At 43.8% G+C, this 21,962-nt stretch overlaps 1 protein-coding gene across 3 annotated transcripts in view; it reads left to right on the top strand.

Moving 5' to 3' along the window:
• The window catches only part of KBTBD12 (kelch repeat and BTB domain containing 12), a 79,801-nt gene that overhangs the window by 13,196 nt on the left and 44,643 nt on the right, over positions 1-21,962 (top strand). For all 3 annotated transcript variants that reach the window (XM_084766160.1, XM_084766161.1, XM_084766162.1), the window contains 2 exons: positions 458-728; positions 2,993-3,143. In XM_084766160.1, coding sequence (XP_084622286.1) covers positions 458-728; positions 2,993-3,143 — 422 coding nt within the window. The remainder of the gene's footprint in view (positions 1-457; positions 729-2,992; positions 3,144-21,962) is intronic.

Below are 21,962 nucleotides of genomic sequence, written 5' to 3' on the forward strand. Positions count from 1 at the left end.
TTGAGATACTTTCGGGTTCTCTGCCTTAAAACCATGATTCATTCAATGTTGCACATTGCTGTTTCTTTTCTAAATATTTGGGACATTTTGTATTTTTGTCTCTTTATTCATTTGTTCTGATTTTCTGAAAGATTTTTCTACTGCTGATTTTCTTCCCCAGAATTAGGATACATTAGACTAGTCTGGGGTGAGGTATACTTTTTCTACATATCTATTTTTCCTAAATACTTTTTAGGGAGCTGAAATAATGCATATAATGTTTCACTCATTGATCCTTGGGAGGGAAAGAAAGCAAATATACATTACTAGCTTGTGCAAATGATCTATTTCTCTTCCAATTAGAAGAGCTAGATCACATTGTTTTGTGTTGAAAACAGGAGAGTTGAATGTGTTTCTTGGGTGAGTTGTTGCCATGGCAACTCTAATCCCCACCCCACCCCCCTCTGTCTCCTTGCAGGTATCACGAGAGAGGAAACCAGTTTTGGGAAAAGTTATGCACAGCTGAATTTCGAGAGCTCTATGCACTGGGCACCATCCATGATGACCTCTACGTCATAGGAGGCCAGATGAAAATTAAAAACCAGTACCTCATCACAAACTGTGTTGATAAGTACTCCGTAGATCAAGACAAGTGGAAGCGAGTGTCCCCCCTTCCACTGCAGTTGGCTTGTCATGCTGTGGTAACAGTGAACAATAAACTGTATGTCATTGGAGGCTGGACCCCTCAGGTTAAGAAGTTCCTCGCGTGTGTACCTGGTGTGGCTGGCCTTGCTTTAAAAAAGAAACCGTAGCAGTTGCTGAGTACCAAAAGAGGCTTACATTTTGGCAAATGCTTTTCACCCCATACAATATCAACTTAAATCTTGAAAGTGTCAAAGCAGTTTTAGAAAATTGATTTTTTTTTTGAATGTGTTATTTATAGACATGGGTGCTTTTAGTATTCATGCTGTGCTATGGACTTCCTAACTCTTCTCCTACTGGCTGATTAGGAAATATCCCTGTGCTGAGGGGTAGCTGTGAGGAGCATCTAAGTAAACGGAACAGCTGGGTTCTCACTCTGGTCCTTCTATCTGACCGCTGTGTGACCAGTCTGGGCCTTTGCTACAGTTAGGATTCTTGCTGCAGGGGCTGGAGAAATGTTTCGGTTGGGAAAATTGCTTGTTGTTGCAAGCGTGAGGAGCTAACGTTGATCCCTAGCACCCGTGCAAAAGCCGGTAATCCCAGCCCTGCAGAGCCAGAGACAGGTAGATCTCTGGCACACCACACGCTGCCTAACCAGTCTAGTCAAATTGGCAAGCTCTGGATCTGGAGAGCTGTCTTGCCTCAAAAACATGATGGATGCTCTTAAGAAACACCTGGCCTTAATGTCTGGCTTGCATATACACCTATACAAACAGATGCCAGGTTCTTGCCATAAATGGAAAACTAGAATACTGATCCCATAATGGCACAGTCATTGCCAAGAAAGTGTGTTGTGACTGTAAATCCCAAGTGTCCTTGCTAGGCATCAGCCGTATCCACAGAATACTGTTGATACTGAAATACTAAAGCCCAGTGAAGTGATGCCGAGCCAAAGCAGACGTCAGCAGGGTAGCCACAGTGGCCCTGTGCCCTTCTTGTGAGGGTCCTCCTGGATCTTTGGCACTTATGGTGGTGTCTTTTCAACTGCCCTCCGCTCCTACCTTCCTGTTTTTCCCGTACAGAGTACTCTCACTTACTCCTTGGTTATCCCTGTGATATAAATTTATTTTTGACTGTATTTTCTCTTATTTTATCAGATTTACCTCACGATAAAATTCATGCTTTTGTATTCTCTTCATAAACTTCAAAAACTTTAGACTTATTTATGTTTTATATGGTTCTGCTTGTGCTGTAGGTCAAACATAGTACAGATTTTATCACCGTGAGTAGCTAGAACCTGGCATCATTATCTGTAGGCAGTTACGTTTTCCAAAGCTCTCCACCTCACAGTGGATTGGCATGAACAAGGCCTCAAAGCAACTCGGAAGCTTTACTTTACTAAAGTGGAGATTTTATGTCTGAATCAGAAGGAAAGTTAAAGCAGTAAAGGAAATATTAGTTAATTTGTAGTCTCTGACTGAGTGTTCTGTAGCGGGGCAGCCTCACTGAGCTTCGGGTACAGCACACGAAACCGGGCTCTGAGCGGCCAAAGTGTCATCACCCCTGTCATTTTAAAACTGTTCACTAAAGTGAGGTGCATGCAGCTTTCCTAAGGGTGGCAATTATTTCTTTGTTATAAACTTGGGCCCAAAAAAGAAACACATAAATCCTCAGCTCAAAGTTGATATAAAGTTCCAGATAGCATATATAAAAAACACTATTTTACCTAAAGTTTACGGGTAGGAGCCACTTTTATCTATATAAGAATAAAATTATTCAATTTTTACTATCTAATCATTAAATAAATATACAAATATATAACATGTGAATATGTAAATATAACCCCAAGTAATTTATGCTAATCCTATTATCTTGAAAACTGAACTCGGGTTATTTACATATAGCTCATAATTATGGTCTAAAATCCTCTAATTACTAAAACAGTAAAAGTGTTTTGAAACTTTTTGTAGGCTAGAAAAATATAAATAAGATGCCTTATGAATTATTAAAATTAATTCTTCATGAATATTGTTTAAAATTCACAACTACAAAGTTTGGTAAGGCTTTACTTTACATACTGGCCAAGAGAACGTGCTTTGCTTCTTCCGTTGCTGCATTTTTACTGTCTAAATGTGAAAAAATCACTGGTTGCTGCAAACCAACACGTTAGCCTCGTTGCCCATATAAATCCCTCTGATGTTGAGAGAGTACTTACAAACCCCACGCCTCTGGACTTGGCCACCCCTGAGTCTGGGTGAGGCGGTTAACCTCCATCCATCTCCTCCGCTGTCTGCTTTGATTAATTGTGTCAGCATGTTCACAGAGGCCTCTAAGCGGTCTGTCGTTACATTCGCTGTCATATTTCATACAGATGGATCTTCCTGATGAAGAGCCTGATCGATTAAGCAACAAACTGTTGCAGTATGACCCCAGCCAAGATCAGTGGAGAGAGCGGGCGCCCATGCAGCACTCTAAGTACCGATTCAGCGCGGCCGTCGTCAACAGCGAGATCTATGTCCTGGGTAAGGAGTAGTAAATTGCTCAGAGCATAGCCACTTTCATCACGTCCACAGTATGGTTCTGTAAAAACGAAAGTTTCCCTTCCCCTTGTATCTCAGTTCAAATATATATGCATAACTGGCCAAAAAGTATTTCTTGCTTTCTGGAGCAAAAGTCAAATAAGATTAAGTCAAAGTACACTGGCTTTGAGGGCAAAACTATTTTGATGGCGCTTCCAAGGGGCCTTTGAATGCAAAGGCCACAGTGATCCGTCCTATGAGATGCAGACTGGTGAAATATAAGAAGCTTTTGTCCATTTTTAGCTGCTAAAATGTGGGGTTTTACAGCCGAGTGTGGTTGTGTTGGTAAAGGGAAAGCCACAACAGGGTAGACTCGGGCACAGATTTTGCCGTTTTCTTCCTTTTGCCCAATCCCCCACATTTCTAAAGACACACTACCGAGTAATTCCTCCATGAATGTGTTTCCCCCTCCTCTCTTGAATATGTGTAGTCTGTACTAACCAGCAGAAGCCGGTGAAAGACTACAGTTCACTAGACATCCCAGCGGCTGGTAAGAATCCCAGCCATCTCGTGTAAGCCCCCTTTCCTTCCTCCTGCAGCTTCCAGTGTCAGGAATATGTTCCTTAGTCGTCACAATATGTTCCTTCTCTCTGACGCCACCCTCTATCAGCACCACCACCACCCTCTGCCCAGAGTGTGGGAAGACTGGGGCATGAGGCTGACTAGATGGGTCCTGACACTCAGTCCTCCCAAATGCGTGAGTGGCTGGAAGAGCAGGAGGTGATAGGAGGCAAAGATATGACAAAGAAAGATGAGCTCTGGGATGAAAGCAAACCGTGCCTCTAATGCACTTGCACACACACACACACACACACACACACACACAATGGAGGCTGTTATCTTGGGCTGTTTTCACAGCATGAAGCAAAGCAATTCATATACTCAAATATTAAAATTGTTTCATTTAAGAACAATTCTGCAACATAATTTATGATTGCCTCAGTTAAAGAGACCATTATAATTAGGTTTTTCCTCTAGAAAAATATCCTTAACTTTGTTATAGCTAGAATTAGAGCTCTCCCAACAAGGAACCTCACCTGGGCTAGATGTGTAATAAAAATGATAGTGGCTTTCGGATGGCTGGGAAAGAGCACCTTAGAGGCCATCTTGGAAGCCCACTCTCCATAGCATGGGCAAATGTCCACTGGGTGAACAAAAGGTGAATTTAAAGGGACCTACAGCATTTATGTCGGTGAAAAAGTAGATGCTGTGCTTCAAGTAGGGGAGCAGGGCAGGAAAGAGCAGGTAGGGACGAGTGGCTGCGGCGGAGGCAGAAGTTTGCGGTGAGATGAAGGCCTGGGGAGTACAGAGTGAGAGAAGGGAGTGACTGAGCCTGCGGTGGGAGGAGCTGCGACAACAGTGCGGGCACCAAAATCCCTGACAGAAGGGAGGAAAGGGTTCCTGTGAGCTGTGGCTGCAGGCAGACGTCAGTCCACTGCAGAAGGTACATCCGAGTGCTCTGTGGCAGTGGGACATGCACGTGGCATGAAAGCTACTTTAGCCGGACAGACCCTTACTCCTAAAGGCTCACCACCTTCAAAATAGTACCGCAGGCCAGGACCAAGCGTACAAACCGCGGGCCTTGGGAGCACATTTCAACTCCAGCTCTATCGACTAGGAACCACATTATGAAGGCCATGCATGAAGACTTAAGAAAACTTAGTGAGCAGCAAGAAACCACACAGGAGCGAGATTGCTGCGATGGGGCTATAAAGAACATATCAAAGGCCAAGAGAAGCCGGAAGTGGGGAAACTAACTAGTAGCTTAGAATCTTGATTCTAAATACCCAGAACCAAGAACCAGATCCATGACTATCTCAATAAGCTTTGCCACCTGTAAAAGTCACCCGAAAGAGCCACCTTGCCCAACACCTGTGCTTAATTCTAAGCTTATGTATAAGCTCTGAAGAGATATGAAACTCAGTTGTTACATTTCTGTGGTCTTAGTTCAGAGTTCTTTGTTCACTGTTTATATAATTAGAATTGGGGGCCAATATTTATCCACAACTCACAGACACCTTGCAATTGAATTTTAACTGTCTGCTTTTGGGTAGCTACATACACCCTACTGTGCTTGGAGAGCCCTGCCAATTACTATAGAAATAAGACCTCTCACTGCTCTCTAGTGGATTTTATACAGAGCACCTCCTGTGTAGACTACCAAAGAGCAGCCAGTGTCACCTCCTTGCCAGAGGAGCAGCAGTATGTTAGTGTGAGGAAGGCTCCAGCCTCGGAATTGAGGGGAAGCAAAATCTTGGCTTCATCACTGACTCTGGTCGAACAAATATTTTATTACTGTAAACTTAGTTATGACAGTTAAATAAGGTGTATTTGGGATACGTTGTAAGTCTTCGGATGTTGTAACAGCCTCTCACTGATCCCCTTAATGTTACAGACGGTTATGAAGACCTGCACTGTCCTCCAAAATCTTATATGTTGAAGACCTAGTCATCAGGCTGTGGCACTAGTGTGAAATAATAGAAATACTAGAAGGCAGAGACTAGTGGAAGGCTATTACATCATTAGGCTCTGGTGTCGAAGGGCTTGACTGGAAAGTATATTCCAGGCAAATTCTAACTAAATGATATGTATTCATGTTAAACAAAATATACTTTTAAACAGCAACAAAAAAAAAGATCTGGTTTATACCTGAGGTAAATGGAGCAAGCACAGCCATCCTGTCTTCCCACCAAAAAGCACTGCAGAACATGGCCACCATGTACGCAAAAGACACTTGAGAGACGGGAGCATCCGGAAGGAGCACTGCAGCTGCCGTAGCGCTCAGCGTTTCCCTCCGGTGTCCCCTGACCTGGACTCAACTCAGCCGAAACCCAGAAGTACATATTGTGCTGGCAGAGCCTCTGAGAGACTCCATGCAGTTCTGACCTGAGTTACTGAGGAGGAAGCTTGTAATTCTCAGAATATGAGTCGTCTCCCCCTGCTCTCCCCCTGTCTTCTGTCTCTCCCTCCTCGCCTCCCTCCTAGCTTGCCTTTTAGGCCAATCAGAGCTAAGTGTGGTTGAAGAGGAAGAGTAGAACCCTAGGTTTCTAGCCAGAGAACCAGTACAGGGAGAAACTGGAGATGTCAGCCTCCCGGAGTGTTGTGATGGACTCCGAGGCTCACTCCAGGCGCGGCCTGCTCTGACCGTTATTCTCGTACTGCAGACAACCGAGAGCTAAAATTACAACTGAGCACAGCCCGGGCCTCAGCTGATGACCCAGGTGACGAACTTGATAGAAAGCACCAGAGTATTGCGTGAGGTCTGACTCCAAGCTGGCGCTAGAACGGCAGGCACAGGAGGCAGATGGGACCTTCCATTTTGTACCCAACCAGTTCAAATGTTGAAGAGGGGCAGAGAAGGAGGGGAAGAGGAGAGAAAACAGGACCGAGGGAAGGGGAGAAAGGGGGGAAGGGAGGGAGAGAGGGAGGGAGAGAAGAGCAGAGGAGAGGAGACGGTTGTTATCTCTAGGACTTAAATAAGCACCGGAGTGCTCTGATCAGAATATCCGGGACACAACTCTTACTCAATAGTCAAAAAAAAAAAAATCTGGAAAATCTTGAATCACTTGGGAAAAATAACAGTTATGACATAAAGGGCATAACTGTATGAATAATCCTTCAAAGGCCTTAAAGTGGTCCCTCTACAACGCTAACATACACGTGTATGTTATATGTGTATGTCTATATAATGAATGTTCTTGAAATAAATACTAAAGTAGAAAAACCTCAGCAAAGAAATAGATGTTATAAAGAAAAAGTGGAATTTTTTTAAAACAGAAAATACTGTTCCACAAATCAAGAAGTTCAGGAGATTGACGCAAAAGCTGAGGGCAGATGACAGGGAAGAGAGTCAGCAAATGCGAGGTTTGGGTGACGCTGGAAAGGGTTAAAACCTGACAGCTGCAGGACAATTAATTATAAAGGGTCTCGGAGTTATGTCTCTGGGATCCTAAAACTCAAATACTAAGAGTATGGGCCCCCTCAAAGTTATCTAATAATTTCTTAAGAGCTTCAACTTTGTTTAAAGGTTTAAACTCACAGACTCAAGAAGCTGGACCAACCCCAAATGGAAAAACAGCCATAAAACCCACACCCATGTCACACTGCCAACTAGCCACAGAAAAGCAAGGGAAATAAAAAGCAAGCAGACAAAATTCCAGAATTGTCTGCAGGGGAACACAGCCCGGATGAGTAGAGATGTCTGGTCAGAAACCCCAGAAGCTAGAAAGCAGGCAAGCACAGCTAAAGTGCTAACAGGGAAGAGCCGTTCGGTCAACCTAGAATTCAGCATCCTCCGAAAGCCTCCATCATAGGTGGGCATGAAGAAATGTATTCAAAGATAAGGGAAAGCTAAGGCACTGAATAGGAACGTGTCTGCTAAGGGAAGTGGTTCAGACGGAGGGGAAAGGTGCCAACTAAAATCCCAGAACGCCAGGATGGAGTGAGCCCAGCAGAGATGACAAATGACTGGACAAGTCAAATGTCCTGCTTTGGAGTTCTCAAAAATATGTTCGCAGCTTGAAAGTAAAAATTACATTTTACGGTTTTCAGTGAAAAATGAGACAGACTCATTTAGCATATAAGAGGATGCATTGGGGGTTCTGTTAAGCACTGGTTTTCAGTAGACTATGAGATGTTAAGTGCCGGCTTTGGCGAGTGCTGTGGCTCACGCCTGTAATCCTTAAACTTGGAAAGTTGGGACAGAAGGATTGCTACAAGTTCAACTGAAGCCAGTCTGGCCTACAGTATAATACTCTGTCTCAAAATAATACAACAAAAAGTACATTATTTGTAATCCTCAAAGAAAAAAAACTATCAAAATGGATACTGTAAAAAAAAAAATTAGAAAATACATTAAGTGACTAAAAAGATGCTGAGGTGCTCTGATGAGAGGCAGCTCTGTACCTTTTGGCCAGCATCTCTACATCTCTCCCTCTCTGGTAGCCACTTAACTCAGCCTTTCCTGATTCCACGTGTGAAAAAGCCCTGTCTGTTTCTTGCTTATTTCATGTAGTGTGACGACCTCCAGCCTTAGCCATGTCGTTGTCATGTAGCCTTACCATGTAGACGTCAGGGTCTCCCTTTTATTTATTTTTTCCTGTGTATGTGTGCGCATGGTGTGCTTACGTGTATAACGTGTGTGGGGTGGAGGAAAGAGAGCAAGAGAACGTGCTCACATGTGGCAGTCAGAGGATAACCCTGGGCGTTGGTCCTCGCCTTCCAACCCTTGTTTTGAGGCAGCGTCTCCGTGTCTTTCTGCTGCCTTCGCTGGGCGAGCTAGCCTGTAGGCTTTTGGGGATCCTCCTGTCTCTGCCCTCACCCCCAAACTTCTGTAGCTATGCTGTAGTTATAGGCATGCCCGTTGAGCCGTTTTGCATGTGTATTCTGGGGGTCTGAATGTAGGTCCTTGTGCTTGCCCGGCCAGCATTCTGCCTTCCGAGCCGTCTCCCCAGCACAGAGCTCTCCTTCCTAAACTTCAATAACACTTCACTTCTTAGCCAGTCATCCATTTACAGACACTCGGCTGTCTCTGTATCTTAGGTATTGCGAGAAGGGCTGCAGTCAAGAACGCATGTATCTTTTTGAAGTACTTTTTATTCCCCTCAGAGCAGGAAGTTCCCAGAAGAGGGGCTCTGTACTTGTGTTTTCATTTGTAGGAATCTCAATGCTGTCTTCCACAGGCTGTACAGACTGTCATTCCTACACCCCATGTTCGAGGTCCTTGCTCCTCCACACCCTTGCCAACACTTGCCTTTTTAGCTTTTGCACAACGAGCTTCCCAACAGGCGTGACGTAAGACCTCACTGTGGTTTTGACACGGTGAGGGCCTTTTCTTGTGTCTGTTGGACATTGTATGTCTTCTTTGGGGAAATGCTTATTTGAGTGCTTTGCTCATTTTAATCAGTTTGTTCAGGTTTTTATTATTATATATGTTCCTTGTATATTTAGAATATTACCTTATTGTTCCATATGTGTTTTCAAAAATACTTTTTTTTTCACTTTGTTGAATGCTTCTTTTGCCACTGAAGTGTTTTTTGGTTTGATGTAGTCTGTTTTGTCTTTTTGTTAGTGCCTCAGGTTTGGGTGTCATATTTAAAATTTATTTTCATGTCCAATGTAAAGCAGGCTTTTCCTGGAAGAGCAGCTGCTGCTCTTAAGCACCGAACAATCTCTCCAGACCCCATAAAAATCTACTTTTACAATATCCTTTTGCTTCGTCTTTATTGATTTTGTAATTCCAAGTCATTTTATTTCTATTACTCTCCCAGAACTATTAAAATAATTTTATGGATGAGGTCAGGTTCATGGATACATCAGACTCTTAAGTAGATAAACTGGCTTGAGAGCCTGATTCAGGCCCAGAGTATGAGAAATGAAGGATTTTATATTTTCCAAATACTTGATGCCATCTTGTTTGAGTGCCTAAATCTCATAACATATTTATCAAGAGAAAAATTATTTTTAAATTGTCATACTTTCATATGTTGATTTTTCCATGCAGAGTAAACAACATTTATGAGAGAGCTATTAAGTGCTAGTTCCTTTACAATAATGTATTGTTTCAGTTATCAAAATATATTACAAAAGTAAGTTCTTAGGACTGGAGAGAGATAGCTCAGTGGTTAAAAATGCAAACTGCTCTTACAGAGGACCCAAGTTGGATCCCCAGCATCCCCTGTAAGTGGCTCACTATGTTCCCGGGTATCCGATGCCTCTGGCTTCCTTCCACTGGCATTGCACTCATGTGTACATGCTCTTTACACACATACACATGTTTTTTTTTTTTAAGTAGCTCTTCTCTTTGATTATTTTTACTATACAAATAGTGGGATTAAGTCTAGGATTCAAGTCCAAATTTGTTCAACTTCAAAGTTAAATAATTTTAAAAAATATGTCATTACTAGGGACTAGCTGGGTCATCCCACTGGATAAAGCACTTGCCTGCCAGCTTGAGAACTAGAGTTTGATCCCAAGAATCCACATAAAATTCAGCCACACATTATGGCTGTCAGTAATCCCAGCACTCTGGAAAAGAGACAAGGCATCCCTTGGGTAAGCTGGACAACTAGACTAGCAAAAATTGCTGTGCTCTGTGTTCAGTCAAGGGCCTTGCCTCAATAAACAAGTGGAAAGCGGTCAAAGAAGACACCTAACATCAACTTCAGGTCTTTAAATGCCAACACACACACACACACGTGAAAATTTGCATGCATGTACATTACATATATATGGGGAGAGGGGGAGAGAGAGAGTATATATTAGCAAAGGTAGTCCTCTGCATATGAGTAATGTCCATCACTGTTGACTCATGTAACTATCCTTCACCCCCTGAGCCACAGGTAACCAGGTAACCATGGTAACAGGTAACTACAGGTAACCAGGCCTAGATGGTTCTTCTTTTCCTTCTCACTGCTGGGCAAGTGCCGTTGGTTTTCTCTTTAGTGCTGGGATGGAACCTAAGACCTTGCTTCACGCCAGGCAAGTGTTCTGCCGCTAAGCCACGTGCCAGTCCTCAGTCCTGCCCGCTGCTGCTAGTCATCGTCTCATCCTCTTTCGTGGCTGTCACCCTGCACATGCACGCTTCGCCATGCATTCTACACAGCATACACAGGATCGTGCTGTAGATGACTGTGTGGCCATCACTACAGTCTATACGTAAAATTAGGTCATGGGCTCATACATCTTTAGCAGTGTCCCAAAGTGCTACAAAACAGTTTCAGGTCTCTGTCACTGTTTTGGTACACACGCGCATTTTTTACTTTTTCATAGTTTGCCTCTGTCTGTGTGCCAGGCAGTCAGCGGCCTGGAACCCTGACTCACTGACTCCCTGACAGATGAGTGACACTACTGCAGCACTGGGGACATTGCCCTGGTTGTCATGCTTCGTAGGCATCACAGCTGGGTAGGACAACTGATTGCTTTTCTTCCTTGGCAGCTGGCATAGCACCTTCAGATACCCAGAGAGCTGGCCCTCAGGGAGGAGGCTTCCAGGTCAGTCCTAGCTCCTTTCTTCCCAGTCCTGCATCTTAAGTGTGTGGCATTAAGTCCCGAGGCCACCAAGGACATCAATAGCAATAGTCTCTTGGACTCCCCTGACCAACAATTCAAAGGAGGTTTCCCATGTTTGGCATTAGGGGTGGAGGTCATTAGATAGTCTGTGGCTCTTGGAGAGATCTTTATATACTACGTATTTTAAGTAATTATGAGGTAATATATTTATTCATGGCTCTTTCAAACATCCCTCTCCCTTCCTGACCCTCTGTATTCTTTCCTTCTCCTTCCTTAGTTAATCCCCTCCTTCTTTCCCATTTCTTCCCTACAGCACCTGTGTTTTACTCTACCCCTCACTAGAGCTCCTCCACTTCCTATGGTGTTGGCCCCTTTTTCACTTGCCTGGCTTGTGTGGTTACCCCCAGGCTATCTACTCACATCTAAAGACTCAGAATCAGAATCCGAGCTTAAGGGAGAATATGCCGCACGTGTCTTTCTGGTCACCTCACTTACCAAGATTGTTTTTCTAATACACGTTATTAAGTCATTTGACCTTGGCACTTGAGAGTGCATTCTGTCAGTGCCGGATAATAAGTGTGTGGTAAGTGATGGTTATAATAATTAATACTACTTGTAGTAAGAGGTCCAGTGTACACTAGAGCCCTCGTAATGATTAGCCCAGACACCTCGCTGCAGCCACCCGAGGGGGCACCACTGTGCTGTGGCATTTGACAGAGAACTGCACCTTCCCTGCCTGCTTCATCTCCTCCACAGTGAATTTGAACTGATGCCATGCTACACACTGGCTTCACCCACTGCTATGTGGGGTGCACATACATGGTTTCCCATGGGCGTCACTAGACATACCGTGCAGAGTATGCTCGTGCTGCAGGCACTGAAGACAGACTTTTTTTTTTCTTTTTGGTTTTTCAAGACAGGGTTTCTCTGTGTATCCTTGGCTGGTCTGGACTCACTTAGACCAGGCTGGCCTCGAACTCACAGAGATTCGCCTGCCTCTGCCTCCCAAGTGCTGGGATTAAAGGCATGTGCCACCACTGCCCAGCTCTGCACACATTTTTTAACTGAGGAAGTGTTATAGACACTTGGAATTTAGATGAAAAGAGCTTCTGGAGTGATGTCAAGGGGCAGGTATATTAGTTTAACATAGATATATTTCCTGGACATCTTGGAAAATCTTTTTCCAACCTTTTACTCTGAAGTAATGTCTGTCTTTGATGTTGAGGTGTGCTCTTTGTGTGCAGCAGAAGGATGGATCTATTTTTGCATCCATTCTGCTAATCTGTGTCTTTTTATTGAGGAATTGAGTCCACTGATATTGATAGATCTCAATAACCAAGGAGAGAAAGAGAGAGCTCCTTCTTTGGGTTATGCTGCTGTGAGATCACTTACCCTGTGTGTTTATGGGTGTAGTTAACTTTCTTGGGTTGGAGTTTTCTTTCTGCTATCTTCTGTAGGGCTGGATTTGTGGCTAGATATTGTTTAAATTTGACTGTATCCTGTAATGTCATGTTTTCTCCATCTATGATGATTAAAAATTTTGCTGGGTATAGTAGTCTGGCCTGGAATCTGTGGTCTCCTACAGGCTGCAGAACATCTCTCCAGGTCCTCTGGCTTTTAGAGTCTCCACTGAGAAATCAGGTGTAATTCTAATAGGTGTGCCTTTATATGTTACTTGGCCTTTTTCTCTTGCAGCTTTGAGTATTCTTACTTTGTTCTATGTGTTTAGTGTCTTGATTATTATGTGGCAGGGGTAATTTCTTTTCTGGTCCAATCTATTTGGTAATCTGTAAGCTTCTGATACCTTTATAGGTATGTCCTTCTTTAGGTTAGAAAAGTTTTCTTCTATGATCTTTGTTAAAAGTATTTTCTAGACCTTTGAGCGGGGAATCTTTTCCTTCTTCTAGTCCTATTATTCTTTGGTTTGGTCTTTTCATAGTGTACCAGATTTCCTGAATGTTTGTGTCAGGACTTTTTTAGATTTAACACTTTCTTTGACTGGTATATTTATTTCTTCTATCATGTCTCCAGCACCTGAGATTCTCTCTTCCATTCTGTTGGTGATGGTGGCATCTGTACTTCCCATTCACTTACCTACATTTTCCATTTCCAGAATTTCCTCAGTTTGTGGTGGGTTTTTTTGTTTGTTTGTTTGTTTGTTTTGTTGTTGTTGTTTTAGTTTTGTTTTGTTTTGCCTCTATTTCCATTTTCAAGTCTTGAAATTTACCTGCTTGTTTTTTGTTTATTTTTTCTTCTTGGCTTTCTTGACATTTCTTAAGTGATTTATTGGTTTCCTCCAAATTTTTTTATTGTCTTTTCCTTGATTTCTTTAAGGGATTTATTGATTTCTTCTTTAAGGAGCTCTATCATCTTCATAAAATTAGTTTTAAGGTTTTTTTCCCCTTATGTTTCATCTGTGTTGGAATATTCAGGGCAGTGGAATAGCTGGACTGTGGTGACAACATATTGCATTGGTTGTTGACTGTGTTATCAACTGATATTTTGTCATCTGGATTTGGAGTGATTATAGGTTGAGGTGTCAGTTTCTGGTTTGTCTTTGTTGAATGCATATTATCTTTGGTTTCTGTTTCTCTCTGGTCTTCTGGCTGGAGTGGCCCGGGGTTCAGGGTGCTGGCTTGGCCTCTCTAGATTGCCTTCGCAACATAAAGACAGAGATATGGCCACCTTATTTGAGAGATTCTACTGTTCATGTGGCTGCTTGTATATTTTATCATCTGTACTATGCTTTGATTGGTGGTTCTGATAGATGGCTTCCTAGAAACTAATCTAAATAGTCTGTATGAGCCTTATGAGGAAAGGTACGCTGACCAAACGTGCAGGTGCTGACACTTTCTGCAGTTTGTGTCTGTTTATTTGTTTGTTTGTTTGCTTGTTTTTTATATATACTATATTTTACATATACATTTATATTATTACACATATATAAAACAAACTACATACAGCAAGAAAAAGCATGAAACAATCAGGAATTATATTAATGTTACATTCATAGTGTTTTGGCTATTTGTATTTGGCAACCTTGAAGAAAACATTTTCCTATCTTGGTGAGTCTAAAATTCCGAATGTGAATCAATATCTATCATATCCAGCTTTTTTGGTTTTCAAGACAGGCTTTCTCTGTGTAGCCTTGGCTGTCCTGGAACTCTGTTTGTAGACCAGCCTAGCCTTGAACTCACAGAGATCCACCTGCCTCTGCCTCCCAAATGCTAGGATTAAAGGCATGTACCACAACCCCCAGCGATACTTCCTGGTTTTTACTTTGATTTTCTTCCTGAGGTTTTTCTTGTGCTGTATTTTGGGAAGTGTGTTCCAGATGGAACCCCTGGTACCCTCTCAGAAAAGACCAAATAAGAGTGCTGCCTTCAACTGTGTATTTTAAAATGCCTTATTTTGAAGAAGAAAAAAATTTTTTTCATTTGCATGGAGAAAGGTCATATTAGTAGATCATTAAGAGTGCCAATCACACTCCCGGGCAGGCCCCATGCCCTGCCATGAGTATTTGGCCAACACAAAACAAACTTCATGTTTGTGAACTTTTTGTTTAGTTTTGTTTAGGTTTGGTTTTGTTTTTTGTTTTTGTTTTTTGTTTTGTTTGTCTTGTTGGTTTGCTTTTGTGTTTTGTGGGGTTTTTGGTGTTTGTTTTGAAAGAGAGAGAGAGCATAAAGTTCAGTGGGTAGGGAGTTGGGGAGGCTCTGAAATGAGTTGGGGGAGGTCAGAATTTTAATGAAAATACTTTCAAAGGCAAAAAGAAAAAAGAAAACGTAGTTATGAGTTCCTACTAAGATGCCCTGGGGTTCTCTCTGCACAGAAGCACCTGGTGAGTAAGATAGAGAAGTAGGCACGTTTTTAAAATCCCATGCTGTCATTTATGCTTTTGAATAATCTGTGCTTGTTCCTGAAATGAAGCTGCATATTCATATATATGTTTTGGATTTCCATCAAGTATATATTATGAAAAGTCAAGCTGAGTGCATCAACTTCAACTTGACAGAACGTAGAATGTGAGGAGTAGAGTCCCCCACAGAAGCCTTCAGCCCACACAAGGCAGCCCCGCCCACCATGCAGCCAAGCCCACACAAGGCAGCCCCGCCCACCATGCAGCCAAGCCCACACAAGGCAGCCCCGCCCACCATGCAGCCGAGCCCACACAAGGCAGCCCCGCCCACCATGCAGCCAAGCCCACACAAGGCAGCCCCGCCCACCATGCAGCCAAGCCCACACAAGGCAGCCCCGCCCACCATGCAGCCAAGCCCACACAAGGCAGCCCCGCCCACCATGCAGCCAAGCCCACACAAGGCAGCCCCGCCCACCATGCAGCCAAGCCCACACAAGGCAGCCCCGCCCACCATGCAGCCAAGCCCACACAAGGCAGCCCCGCCCACTATGCAGCCCCACTTCTCCAGCTGCATCCTGACACCCCAGGAACAGCTCCAGACCTCAGGGCCCTTCTCTGGACACACACTCCTCTTCTCTGTGTGCTGCTAACGCCAGCCTCGGGGCCCAGCAGAAATCTACCTCCTGGTGGCTTGTGTGACCCGTTGCTCAGATGAACCACTGCTTCTCAATAGCACAAGGTTCCCCCTGCCCTGCCCTTGTCATTTAGACAAGGGAGAGACCGTGGTTTGTTTACCTCTCTGTCTCTTACGTAAGGGCTGGCTTTGTGTGGCAAATACTTGTAGACATTTGCTTGCCAAACTGAACTGCCCCATCTCTGTGCCCTGCCCTAGTCTTCCTTCACGTAAAGTTCTACTGTTTAAAAGTCAGGTTGGAGGTCTTGCCTCAGTTTTTTAAATAGAAGCTTTTGAGTTCCTTGTAGAGGGAGATGGCCAATGTCAAGTCTTCCCACACAGCTAATGCCCCAAACCATCAACACTGTTCCTCAGGAAGCCATTCTGTGCCTCATTGCCTTGCCGAAAATATAACAGCATTGTCTGAGCCTGACTCAGCTTGAATGCCATTAAAGAGTAATGAAGGGAAGAGTTACATAAAAGGTCCGAGTTATTACTGTAAATGCATTCGACAGATCGCTTTAGTGCTGAACGAGAGTTCCGAGCTTCCTGAAACAAGACTTTGTCTTACCTTTTGACAATTTATTTTTTAAATACAAGTGTATTGTGAATTACCTAAGATGTGCTTCAAGATGGCCTGTCCTGTCCTTGCCAAATACCTGTCAGAAGGTCTGACAGGAGCTGAGAACTTGATACTAGGGAGTTGCCAGGCAGTTCTGGAGTGGACGGTCATAGCCCTGAACTTTGGGAACACAGATTATGAGACTGTCCCTGTAGGTGGCATATTCTCAGAGTATTTACTAACCCTGTACTGCATTAGCCAGTCCTGGGCTGGTTTACAAGAGACTAGGATGATTACAGTGCGTCTTCTCTTAGCTTAGCGCTGTCATCCAGTGTCCTGACTACTGCTCTGAGCACCTGCCAGGCATGTTCCGCTCTGACTGCAGGGATTTTCATGGCTTAAAATGGCACTCCTTACACTCACACTGAACATGGGTGAAACTGTGCTTTACTGTTGCCAGAGGGCCACATAGTAGCTTATCCTGGGTGTCTCCTTGCCCTGAGAAGAGTCATGCATGTAGTGCTTCTGTGGCTAACAGGCTCTCAGCTGAGGTGAACGGTTCGTTATTGCTTGTATGCAGTCATAAACCATTTCCAGTTAAGCACAAAAATAATGCTAACTGGATCTAGAGAGATGACTCAGCAGTTAAGAGCACTGGCTTCTCTTCCAGAGGGTCAGTGTTCAATTCCCAGGAACCATATGGTGGCTCACAACTATCTATAATGAGATCTGATGCCCTCTTCTGGCCTGCAGGTGTACATGCAGATAAAGCACTCAGACATAAAATAAATAAATAGGTCTTTAAAAAAAATAAAGCTTTTCCCCATTTTGCATCCTTGGCAGTACTCAGAAAACCAGAACTTTCATGTGGCCCCAAGACTGCAACTTAGCTACAGTAGAATCTGTCACTAATGCCCTGAACGGTCAGTGAGACTGCATCTGTAGTTCGTCATCACAGTCCATCCATGTGGAACTCCAACATTCTGTTTTATGTGTGTGATCTCCCAGAAGACTCTGAATATCTCAGGGACAAAATACACAAGCTGGGAGCTAGTTATTGCATGATATCTGATACAAATATGACCTGGGCACAGGAAATTTTAGATTGCTTAAAGTTAACTACAAGTTTAAACTGTATTCGAGAGCTGGAAACATAGCTCAATGGTTAAGAACACTGGAGTTTAGTTCTTAGCACCCACCTCAGCTCACAATCTGCTTTTAACTCTGGTTCCAGGGGATCTGATGTCCTCTTCTGACATATGCAAACATAAAACCACACATGTACAGAAGTAGAAAACTAAAATTGAATCCTTTATAAATGCTTTTGATTTTGAGGCCGTGATGTTAAGAAGCTTCACCAGGGAGCAGTGCTGACATTAGTTGAGAATAGACCAGAAGGATCTTGGGAGAGTGCTGGCTCAGCACCAGTGTCTCTGCGTACTTGCAGGAAAGACTCAATGGGTTATGCTATTCCACATTCTCAGTAGTTACTTTTAGGAGAAATAGGTAACAGAATGCTGAAACGCTGTTAATAGTGAAGATCTGTTAAAGACTTTAAGGTTGTCTAATGCACCATCCATGCCATGCACATGGAGAGCCATTTATACTAGCACCCCTGAACCCTATAATCCCTGCACTTGAGAGGCAGAAGCAGGCAGGTCACTGTGTATTCAACGCCAGCCTGGTCCACATGAAGAGACCAGGACTACAATAATAATAATAATAATAATAATAATAATAATAATAATAATAATAATAATAACAACAACAACAACAACAACAACAACAACAACAACAACAATGCACCCTGTCATTGAATAAAACACATTGCTTCTTCAGTTAGTTTAACCAGCTGGGCAGTTGGTGATGCATGCCTTTAATCCCAGCAGAGCAGGTGGATCACTGAGTTCGAGGCCAGCCTGGCCTACAGAGCTAGTTCCAAAACAGCCAGGGCTGCACAAAGAAACCCTGCCTTAAAAAAATTTTTTACTAAAATAGTTTGATCTAATTAATATTTTCTTACTCTTACCCTCTATCATATATAGTTTGTTTTATAAATGAGCAAGACAGGTTTTCCCTGTGTTGCTGTGGCTGTCCTGGACTCACTTTGTAGACCAGGCTGGCCTCGAACTCACAGAGATTTGCCTGCCTCTGCCTCCTTGAGTGCTGAGATTACAGGCACACACCACTGTACCTGGCCAAATATTGCTTTATATAAATCATTTTATTTAGACATGAGGTAACTAGACCAAGATTCTTAGAATCTTTTATTTTTTTAAATAGATAAACTCAGGGCTGGAGTTTATCTTAGAGGTTAAGAACACTGGTTTCTCTTGCAGAGTACCAGAGTTTAGTTCCCAGCACCATATGGTAGCTCACAACCCAAGTCAGAGGTGAATCATCCTGGTAAGGAAGCCTGGGGAGAAGATCCAACCACAGTCTCTTTTGGACACAGTCTGCTTCTAAAGCTGCCAAGGAACTGAGCACTGAGTTCTTTGGCCTCAGAACTTGCCTCATTTTAGTTAGTCATCAGCAAACAGGTGACCTGGGAATAGGGTGAGGAAACTTCCACTCATGTGTTTACCTCAGTTTCACTGAAGAAAGTACTGGGTGTTCTGTCATCAGGGAGCTTGCAGGGTAACCTAATGGGAGAGAGGAAGAGAGGGGGAGAGAAAGGGAGAAGGAGATGGAGAGAGAGAGGAGAGAGAGGGGAAGAGGGAGGGGGGAGAGACAGAGACAGAGAGAGAGACAGAGACAGAGAGAGAGTTTTTACAGGAACCTTGATTTCTGTTCATTCTGTATGGAGACGGGAATGACTTTTTGAGAGATTTTGGCAAGCTAGACCTTAAAGATGCAGAAACGTGTCAAGCTGGGGAGGGGGTGTCGGAGAACACAGCCTGAGAAAGGGTCAGAGAGAAAGGTCTTAACTATATGGGGAACTGTTGAGCTGCCTCCGCCTAAGATGCAGGGGAGAGAAGCAAGCCAGGCATCTGGGGAGGGAGCTTGTCCTCCCTTAGAGAAAGGAATAGATAGGAAAATAGGTGCAGTCTACAGAACTGGTGACTAAGAGACAGGGAGGATGGTGGTGACATTCATTTCGGGCTGTTATTGTCTTTACAGGTCATCTTCTAAACTTTCCGAGAGTCACTGTCCCCACCTGACCCTGAGCTGTTCTCTCCTTAGGGACTCAACCCTTAGGCCTTTGGGGTCCCTGCAGTTCGCACTGCACAGTATGGGTAGAGACAAGAAAAGATGAGTTATGGGTCTGAAAGCTCTGATGTGGCTAGAAACTCTCCTGCCCAGTGCTGGGTTGAGAATGACAACCTGAGGTTGCTCACAGCCCGCTGGGATGAGACTTTCAACTGCAGCTTATATAACACCAGCACTTCCTGGGCTCTGTTTGTTTGTTTGTGTTTTGAGACAGGGTTTCTCTGTGTAGCCTTGGCTGTCCTGGACTCACTTTGTAGACCAGGCTGGCCTCCAACCCACATCGATCCACCTGCCTCTGCCTCCCGAGGGCTGGGAGCTTTTTGAGTTCTTACTTTCTTCATTTTCTTGGCTGTGTCATTCTAGAACCATCTATACACCTCTTTACATTGGAAGACAAAGACAGTTCAAATATTGGGGCGGGGGGTTCTCTCCCAAATCAAGCTCTAACACATGAAACTTCTCTTCTCCTTCTGTTGTTTTTTGCTTCTGAGATTCTGGGGCTTTCGGGGGTGAGTTGTGGTATTCTTCTTGGGTAACAATATAATGCAAGCAGATTGTTAATGTTCTCAGCCTGGTAAGAAGTATGTGGGAACTGTCAAGCCAAGTTCTCTGAACCCAAGGCATGCTGTTGGCTAGCAATGCCTCACATTATCCAGGAGTCGATCAGAGGCAGCTAGAACTTTTACTGAAAATACCCAAGAGCCCCCGTGTTACGCTTTAGAAAGTGACAAGCCTCTGTTTTTTAAGGCTTTAGGCTTGAAACCTAGAATTCTAAAGTAACTATGGGAGGAAATCAGAGAGCTGACAACCTACGTGAGAATGGAGCAGATTGTCACAAGCGTCCCTTTAGGAGGCAGAGGTTAAAGCCGACAATGAGTCAGAAAGAGGCCTGGTGGCTCGGAGAGATGAGCCACTTTCACTCAAAGGAGCTGATGATTTCTAGACTCTTCTTCCCCACAGCTCGTCTTACAGCTCAAATGCTTATGGCCATGTAAGTGGTTCTGTGAGGTCAGAGAGGGCTTCCCTCTGTCTCATGCCTGATGGTTTTTGTTTGGTTTGGTTGTTGGTTTTGGGTTTTTGTTGTTGTTGTTGTTTTGTTTTGTTTTGTTTTGTTTTGGCTTTTGAGACAGTTGTAATTTATAGCTCTGGCTGGATTGATATCCACTATGTAGTCTAGCCTGGCCTCGTACTTATTATATAGCCCAGGCTAGTCTGAAACACTTAGAAGTCCTCCTGCCTCAGATTCCCAAGTGCTGGGATTACAGACATGCACTACCACAGCTGGGATTACAGACATGCACTACCACAGCTGGGATTACAGACATGCACTACCACAGCTGGGATTACAGACATGCACTACCACAGCTGGGATTACAGACATGCACTACCACAGCTGGGATTACAGACATGCACTACCACAGCTGGGATTACAGACATGCACTACCACAGCTGGGATTACAGACATGCACTACCGCAGCTGGGATTACAGACATGCACTACCACAGCTGGGATTACAGACATGCACTACCACAGCTTTTGGCTGGCTTTTGACCTGATTCCCTCTACCCAGATCCAAATGTCTAAGAGTATTTGGCCTTGCATCAGTAAACGAGAAATTGTACACATAATAATTCAGTTGAGGAAATCATAAGAGCTCAACAATTTCAAAAGGCGCTGGAGTCTGTAAAACCCCACATTACATGAAAGAAAACAATCATCTCAGTGCACCGTGTGGCTTAGGCAACGTACACAAGAAGAGATAGGTCAAAGAATTCCCACGCTGAGTTCTTCCTTGCTTTTCCCTTTGCTTTGTTAGTAGCTAAGTAGTTTGATCCTTACCACATTGTATTAAATCAGTGTAATTATCCTTAGTTTACAGGGGAGAATGGTTGAGGCTTAGGAGAAGTAAATCAACCAACCTCATTTGGCTATCAAGTAGTGACACGAGAATGTGAGCCAGGATCTGTTTCCAAATATCCACACCCTTTCACCAAGGCACGGTGGCACCCTGACACCCCTACACACAGTCATTTCCCCACCCCAAGTCTGGTTTAGCTGTGCACACAACTTTGGGAGTTTGCCATAACTGTTAGTGAAACCCGTCTCTTGCTTTGGATCTAGCCCAGATCAGAGTAGAATAAGCCTGCCACCTTGAGGCAGCCCTGGAGGGGAAGAGTGTGGACTGTATTCCTGGCCAACTGGATGGCAAGTCCCTGTGCCTTCAGCCAGCTGTCTGCTGGCTCTCTGACTCCCACACATCCCCCCGCCCCAAATGAAAGAATCTATCATAGCCCAATATCCGGCGAGGCAACCTTCATCTTTGCAGGGATAAAATGAAGAAAGAGTGGCAAGTTGTAATTTTCTTCTCCTTCCCACCCCCAAACAATTTAGGTATTTATTTTGCGTGTGGGGTGCATTTGGGCGTGGCCCATGAAGGTAATTTCTGTTCCC

This window comes from Acomys minous (assembly GCF_964271855.1).
Source record: "Acomys minous genome assembly, chromosome: 17".
NCBI classification, from domain to species: Eukaryota; Metazoa; Chordata; class Mammalia; order Rodentia; family Muridae; genus Acomys; species Acomys minous.